The 8,868-nt window shown below is 40.5% G+C and overlaps 1 protein-coding gene across 1 annotated transcript in view; it reads right to left on the reverse strand.

The window, feature by feature from the left end:
* Positions 1–452: 452 nt before the first annotated feature.
* Positions 453–8,868, reverse strand: part of tprn (taperin) — a gene marked incomplete at both ends in the record, with an annotated part of 21,607 nt that continues 13,191 nt past the window's right edge. Inside the window, 3 exons of the mRNA XM_083898449.1 lie at positions 453–515; positions 1,976–2,103; positions 3,045–3,249. Of these exons, the coding sequence (XP_083754575.1) occupies positions 453–515; positions 1,976–2,103; positions 3,045–3,249 (396 nt within the window). The remainder of the gene's footprint in view (positions 516–1,975; positions 2,104–3,044; positions 3,250–8,868) is intronic.

Raw genomic sequence — 8,868 nt, forward strand, 5'->3', positions numbered from 1 at the left:
TCGCGGAAAACCAGCAGAGGGAAGACGGATCGGACGTCTCTCCGGGTTTTTTTTTTTTCTATTTTATTTGTTACACGTTTGACGCAATTCCGTGGGTTTTATCGCGTTTTTTATCGGGGGAAGAAGAAGAAGAAGACAGATCGACTGTCTACGATCAGAGCGGGAAACGCAGACCAGCTGCGATTTCTTCTTGTATCGACGGAAAAAAAGGTGGAAATCAAACACCAGCCACCTGGAAACAACAAAAACACGTTTCTATGCAGATGATCATGTGGCGTCTGTCTGTGTGTGTGTGTGTGTGTGTCGTGGCAGGAAATTAGCCCCTCCCCCCTCCCCTCCCAAAAAAAAGTATAATAATAAGAATAACAACAACAATCATAATAACAATACATTTTTCCTTTCCCAACAGGAAATGGCTGTGCTTAGAGGCGGAGCATGGAGGTGGAGGCGGGTCAGAAGTAAAGGGCGGGTTCGCTGCTGTAGTCGGACAGCGAGGAACTGTCTGCCGGCGTGAGCTGAACAGGAAGAAAAAAAGAGAAAAGATTTTAACGTTAAAATGTACGTAAGTTCTCCAAAAATCGTCTTGTGTGAATTAGAATCCTGTGGATTATTTTTTTTACTATAGGTGATAAAATGATTAGTTTGTTTGTTGTGATCTTTTCCAAAAAAGGAACTTCATTGGACTCACCTATTGTTTTTACGAGATTTTTTTCGGGTCAGTTCTTACGAGATTTTTATTCTGTCTCCGGTTTTACGAGATTTTTATTCAGGGTCTGTTTTTACGGGAAAACATTTTTGGGTCTGTTTTTCTAGATTTTCTTTAAAGGTTGTGTTTTTACGTGATTTTTTTTTCGGGGTCTGTTTTTTTTTTTTTTTTTACACAATTTTATTTTTCGGGGTCTGTTTTTTACGTGATTTTTTTTGGGTCTGTTTTTCTAGTTTTTTTTCCCAGGTTGTGTTTTTACGTGGTTTTTTTTCCGGGGTCTGTTTTTTTTTTTTTTACACAATTTTATTTTTCGGGGTCTGTCTTTTTTTACAAGATTTTTTCCAGGTCTGTTTTTACGAGATTTTTCTTCGGGGTCTGTTTTTTACGTGATTTTTTTGGGTCTGTTTTTCTAGATTTTTTCCCCAGGTTGTGTTTTTACGTGGTTTTACGTCTGTTTTTTTTTTTTACACAATTTTATTTTTCGGGGTCTGTTTTTTTTACAAGATTTTTTCGAGGTCTGTTTTTCGAGATTTTTCTTCGGGGTCTGTTTTTACGAGATTTTCTTTCGGGGTCTGTTTTACTAGATTTTTGTTGTGTTTTTTATGAGATTTTGATGTGATTTTTTTCCGGGGTCTGTTTTTTACGTAATTTTTCTCCGAGGTCTGTTTTTTATGAGATTTTTTTCCAGGGTCTGTTTTATACGTGATTTTTTACGGGGTCTGTTTTTACGTGATTTTTTACGGGGTCTGTTTTTACGAGATTTTTTTTTCGGGTCTGTTTTTACGAGATTTTTATTCAAGGTCTATTTTCTGCCGGCGTGAGCTGAGCAGGAAGAAAAAAAGAGAAAAGATTTTAACGTTAAAATGTACGTATGTTCTCCAAAAATCGTCTCGACTCTCCCTGCACCAAACCCCATAGAGAAAATCAGCGATTTAAGCTCACTGGGGACACGGGAGCTGCTCGTCCGCCTATGCCTCGTGTGGTCACTTTGTGTCACTGCGGTCAATCTGAACGAAGAATTTCAAAAGCCGAATTGACAAAATAAGACGTTTGAACTTAGTGACGGAGGCAGAAGTGGATCAACAACTCCCGTGAACTCCTGTGAGCTGTGAGGTTAAAATCGTTGATTTTCTCAATGGGGTTTGGTGTGGGGGTAAATAAGCGTTTTTTAAAAGAGACATAAATCTCTGACCTTATGGGCTAAATGGACATTTCCTTACATTTTGAGGGCAAAATAAAGTCTGGATTAATTGAAAACACGTTTTTCACCATAACTTCCTCCGTCATCTGCGCGCGTTGGGACGCGGCGTCCTCCTGGTGGACGCCCGCCGCCTCGTGTTTGTGCTCCTGCCAGGCGCTGAAGTCCACCGAGTGCTTGGGAATGTAGCTGGACAGATCTGGAACACCAGAGCATCCGTGAGTTTCATTTATTCAACATTTATCGTAACGTTCAGGCTTTGAAATGTAACAAAAAAGAACAAAATATCATTTAAAACACATGCACATGTGGAAATCATTCAAACAAGTACTTTTTTTATGAAAACATTCACAGATATTGTTTTTATTGAATGTATAATTATGAATAATTGTGATTATTTAAAAAAAAATCTCAAATGTAGTTCAGAGTTTGTCCAGTAGAGGTCACCATCGCCACACACATCTATTGTGCAACACACCATCGATAGATAATGATACAAGAATCAATGATCCTTATTATGAGCTAAAAATTAGTAAAAATGTATTTTATTTTAAATATGTTATTCATTAGCCACATAATAAAAAGCACATCTTAAAAAAATGTCCACCAAATTAAATATATTTAATTATAGGACAGATTTGCTGCTTTTATTTCTTGTTTGTTAACCGCGCTCTCTCCCACACCAAACCCCATAGAGAAAATCATCGTTTGCTGGTCCACCGCTGCCTCGTGTGGTCACTTTGTGTCACTGAGGTCAATCTGAACGAAGCATTTTAAAAGCCGAATTGACAAAAAAAAGACATTTGAGCTTAGCGATGGAGGCAGCAGTGGATCAACAACTCCTGTGAACTCCTGTGTCTCTGTGATGTTAAAATCACTGGTTTTCTCTTTGGGGTTTGGTGCAGGGGGGAGTGAGAATTCCGATTCCACGAGGGAAAACGGCCCTCTAGTGGTGATATAAAGCCATGAACATATACTTATAATGCAGTCGACTTAAAGTGACACTGATTTTGATCTGAAAGTGTCCAGATAAAATCCAAAAGAATGACATTGGGAGCATAAATATGCAGTTTAAATGTCAGGTGGTTTATAGCTAATAGGACGTTATCATCTGCGTAGAGGTTGACGTCGTGGTCTCACCGTTGCTGTTTCCCGTGTGCGTGGGCGAGGTGCTGAACCCGGGTCGAGGGATGTGGATGCGTCCCACCATGCTCGGCTGCTCGTCCGACAACTTCCCGTCGTCGTCGTCGTCGTCATCGTCGTCGTCGCCGCTGTCCCAGGCGCTGCTTTCTGACGGATACTCGTACGTGCTCTGGAGACTGGACTCGTTGAAGGAGATTTGCAGCTGAAAGAGGAAGAAATGTGTGAATTAGAATCCTGTGGATTATGTTTTTTACTATAGGTGATAAAATGATAATAGTTTGTTTGTTGGAATCTTTTCCAAAAAAGGAACTTTTTCATTGGACTCACCTTAAGAATTGACTAACCTGTTTTTACGAGATTTTTTTTTTTTTCAAGATTTTTTTCGGGTCAGTTCTTACAAGATTTTTATTCTGTCTCCGGTTTTACAAGATTTTTATTCATGGTCTGTTTTTACAGAATTTTTTTTGGGTCTGTTTTTCTAGATCTTTTTTTCAGGTTGTGTTTTTACGGGATATTTTTTCAGGGTCTGTTTTTTACGTGATTTTTTACGGGGTCTGTTTTTTATGTGATTTTTTACCGGGGTCTGTTCTTTTACGTAATTTTTCTTCGGGGTCTGTTTTTTATGTAATTTTTCTTCGGGGTCTGTTTTTTACGTAATTTTTCTTCGGGGTCTGTTTTTACGAGATTTTTTTCCGGGGTCTGTTTTATACGTGATTTTTTACGGGGTCTGTTTTTATGAGATTTTTTTTCGGGTCTGTTTTTTACGTAATTTTTCTTCGGGGTCTGTTTTTACCAGATTTTTTTCGGGGTCTGTTTTACGAGTCTTTTTTCAGGATGTGTTTTTTATGAGATTTTTTTCCGGGTCTGTTTTTTACGTCATTTTTCTTCAGGGTCTGTTTTTAAGAGATTTTTTTTTCGGGGTCCTTTTTTACGAGATTTTTTTTCCGGGTCTGTTTTTTACGAGATTTTTTTGGGTCTGTTTTTACGAGATTGTTTTTTCGGGTCTGTTTTTACGGAAAAACAATTTAGGTCCGATTTTATGAAAAAAATTCAGGGTCTGTTTTTTCCCATCATGTTGTACATCCATTTTTGTTTTGCTCGATTCATAAATTGACACAAATCTAATTCCATACAATTCAATCACAAGCCGGCTAGCTCCTGCGAGACGTTGCCCCCTGTCTTACGTCACAGGAAACTGCAGCTGGAATCTCCCATTAAAGCTCTGTGTTGAATAAGTCACGAGGTCATTGTTCCACAATCAGTTGAAGTTATAACCTGTAAATGTTTGACCGTCGTCGTCGTCGTCGTCGTAAAAACAGCAGCAGTCGACTTCAAGAAGAGACGCGAAGAGTTCGGCTCAAATCTGCTTCACCACAAACCAGACAAAAGAAAAATCTGTGTCTTTGTTGACACAAAGTTTTGGCCTCTGAACGAATCACTTACACGAGTAAACAGGAAACAGCGGGCGCTTTTGTTTACCGTGTCACAAACAAACAAACGCGCTCGTCTGCAGACGGTATAAACGTTTACGCCTTTTCTATCAGTGTCGCCTACTGCAGCTTTAATATGCATGCGTCTTGGGTCATACAGTTCTTTCTCACACACACACACACACACACACACACACACACACACACACACACACACACACACACACACACACACACACACACACACACAGTGTGGTCAGCTGACTGCTCTTAACAAACTGTACCTGGCTCCATCCACTCTGCAGACTGTGAACTAAATCTGCTCTAATCACCGTCACAAGGCGACGAGCCAGCGACACACACACACACACACACACACACACACACACACACACACACACACACACGCACACACGCACACGCACACACAGCTTATTTCATAAAAGAAAATATGTCAAGGACCATAAAGTAGAGCTGGAACAGAACAAGGACACTTGAATTTGTGAATAAACGAGGTTCAAATATGTATTTAAAACCCCAGTTTGAGCTCAAAATATACAGCCTAGAAGCACATTAGAGCATCTGAAGTTGTCGTTTTTTTACAGAAAATACATTAAAACAAAGGTCTTTAGGTCTAAAGGTACAGTTTATTTATTTGAAAAACGGAAGAGGAAGTTTTTAAGTTACTGGAAATAATCGTAATCATTTTATCTCCACTTGGACGGTTCCCAATTGCGTCTCGATGATTTAAGCGTTAGCGCAATAATATCCGATAAACGCTCGTAAAAGACGCACGGAAATAACGATCGCGTTTTGTCGAGACAATGACAGTTCAGAGGGTTCAGAGGTCAGCGTGTGAACTTAGGGCAAGACTTTTACGACCGTCGCAATTCAGAAAACTGAGCTTTGAGTCACTTTCTTAGAGTTGCGTATTCTCCTCTGCACCAAACGCCATAGAGAAAATCAGTGATTTTAACGTCACTGCGACACAGGAGTTCACAGGAGTTGTCGATCAATATGTTCAAATTACTTATTTTGTGAATTCGGCTTTTGAAATCTTTTGTTCTGACACAAAGTGACCACACGAGGCAGCAGCAGGAGCTAAAATCGCTGAGCTAAAGCTAGCTAAAAATCAATTTGTTGCGGGAGAGTTAGGAGTTTACAAACTAATAAAAATCTACGTCAGTTTAAGTCTACGACATCTTAAGAACACGTTCATGTTTGTTAGACAGACTTTTACAACAGGAAACTGCTGTTTGTAAACCGCTCACTCTCCTGCACCAAACCCCATAGAGAAAATCAGCGATTTTAACGTCACAGAGACACAGGAGTTCACAGGAGTTGTTGATCCACTGCTGCCTCCATCACTAAGTTCAAATGACTTATTTTTGTGAATTCGGCTTTTGAAATCTTTTGTTCTGACACAAAGTGACCACACGAGGCAGCCGTAGAGCTAAAATGGCTGAGCTAAAGCTAGCTAAAAATCACTTTGTTGCAGGAGAGTTAAGAGTTTACAAACGAATAAAAATCTACGTCAGTTTAAGTCTACGACATCTTAAGAACACGTTCATGTTTGTTAGACAGACTTTTACAACAGGAAACTGCTGTTTGTAAACCGCTCACTCTCCTGCACCAAACCCCATAGAGAAAATCAGTGATTTTAACGACAGCGACACAGGAGTTCACAGGAGTTGTCGATCCACTGCTGCCTCCGTCACTATGTTCAAATGACTTATTTTGTGAAATCGGCTTTTGAAATCTTTTGTTCTGACACAAAGTGACCACACGAGGCAGCAGCAGGAGCTAAAATCACTGAGCTAAAGCTAGCTAAAAATCACTTTGTTGCGGGAGAGTTAGGAGTTTACAAACTAATAAAAATCTACGGCAGTTTAAGTCTACGACGTCTTAAGAACTTTATTTCACTGTTAGACAGACTTTTATAACAGGAAACTGAAGTTTGTAAACCGCTCACTCTCCTGCACCAAACCCCATAGAGAAAATCAGCGATTTTAACGTCACTGCGACACAGGAGTTCACAGGAGCTGTTGATCCACTGCTGCCTCCATCAGAACGTTCTAAAGCGTTATCTTGTGAATTCGGCATTAAAAATATTTCATTTCGAAACATAATTCAGTGACACAAAGTGACCACACGAGGCAGCGGTGGACCAGCAGCTCCTGTGTCACCATGAGCTAAAAATCACTGATTTTCTCTATGGACTTTGGTGTGGTGGTAGTAGTGGCACAATTCAGTTTTTGTTTTCATCAGCCATGTTTTTTTTTTTTTTTTTTTTTTGCGTGACATCGACAAACAAAGGAAGTGAGAGAGAGAGAGAGGAAATAATGACTCAGCAAAAAGTCTTCATGAATCTGCTTCTGACACTTGGCAAGACGGACGCACAGACGGGGAATTCTTCCCAGGCCACCGGGCATGGAGTGTCCTCATTTAGTGACAAATGAATAGGGACACACACACACACACACACACACACACACACACACACACACACACTTGGCCTCTACCATTGACTTCCATTCATTGAAACAGAGCGTAACTTAAACCACGATTCAGATCTTAATCCTGAACTTAACCGGTTAACCTTTTTCAAATGAGCTTCTGCCTCATCAGGACCAGGTCTTGGTCTCCATGACGACGTACTGGTCCTGACAAAAACGTCCCAAAGAGGCAACAAATACTGGTACAATAATGAAGCTACATCAGTGGATTCAGGGTGTGTGTCCTTTGATCGTGTGTTTCTGGGTGTGGTTGTGTGTGTGTGTGTAGGTGTTCTCAAAAGGATCTGATATCTGCGCTGCATAGATAAACCTATATGTTTAAGGTCCAATATGCGACTTTCCGCCTCATTAAGATAAAAGGGAAACATAAAAATATTAGTTACGTAAATATAAAGTACATAAAGTACATTATATTACATTATCTTAAAGTTAGTGAAACTAAACCAGGGTTCACGGCACGTCGATGCTCACGAGATGCATTCAAAGACCCCGGTAAATTTCACGTGAAAACACTTTTACAGATAAAAAAAAGTCGCAATTCTTACGGAAATGGAATGCACCAAATGCAAACGATGCTAATGCTAATTTCCAGCAAAATCTTGTTTAAATCCCGACAAATTTTTGATTTCGGTAATGGGAATGACGTCACCCCTCCGAGTTCACCACGTTCCAGTCGAGAAGTCGTGGGAAACTCTGGCTAGGCTAGCCGTTGATAGCGATACCAGTCGATAACAACTCTCTACGTATATTTTTTTTGCGCGCGCAAACAGTGTTAGCGACACGTCTACGATTAAAACTTACACAGTGCGACAGATTTATACTGCGATACAAATATGACAGAAGTAAACATTGACGCTAACAGTAGCGGGCGTTTGTACGGAGGTGGCAGCAGAAATCGGGAGTTCATGACCTCGGAAAGTCCGAGTTCCGACTACAAATGGAACGCACTGAGTTATAGATTGTTAATTTTGGGCTCCTTTTGGTTTCATGTATACCCACCCCCACTCGGGTCCCCAGATTTCCTCGTAACACCCCTGACTGTGAGACAGAATGGGAAAGTCGAGTGTTAACGAGCTGAGAGTCACAGCACAGACGTGGAGGCGGTGACTGTTACTACATGATGATGATGATGATGATGGTGCCAAATGTGAAAATGTGTGTTTACGATGCCGAGAGTGCGTGTGTGTGTGATGATGAGTGTGTGAGTCACTGCTGTAATAGTGAGCTATTTGTAGACACGTGTGTGTGTGTGTGTGTGTGTTGTGTGATTGATAAGAGACGACGACGCCGATTCTGCTCGTATAAAATTCACAATTCTGTTCAATATCAATATTTTCTTGATTAACAGAGTCGTAAAATGTCAGAAAACGAACAAACAACGCATTAAAACAGAATAATATTTTGGTTCGGGGACAAATTAAGACATTTTATGACTTAACGAGTACTAGATTAATCAAGAAAAGAATCCTAAATCCAGGTCCAGGTCCAGGTCTGGATGGTATGATGGTGTGTGGCGGTCTGATACGGATCAGCCATGATTCATGTTTGATCTTCCTGTTTGTGTTTCGGACACGCCCGACTCTCACTCGCCCTAAACTCTTTGTGTGTGTGTGTGTGTCCTGGTCTCCACCCTGCTGCTCTCACCTTACACACACACACACACACACACACTGTTATATTTATCTGTGCCAGGTCAAACTATCAATCAAATTTAAAATTTCGCCGATTTTCCCGAAACTTGGTGAGAAGATGTTATAGACCGCAACGAACAAAAAAGTCGATCGTAACCATGGTGCCAACTCGACAGGAAGTCGACCATTTAGAATTTTGCACCCTGCGTAAATGAACGAACTCATCTGAGCGCGTTAGCCAATT

This window comes from Microchirus variegatus (genome assembly GCF_963457635.1).
Source record: "Microchirus variegatus genome assembly, chromosome: 1".
NCBI classification, from domain to species: Eukaryota; Metazoa; Chordata; class Actinopteri; order Pleuronectiformes; family Soleidae; genus Microchirus; species Microchirus variegatus.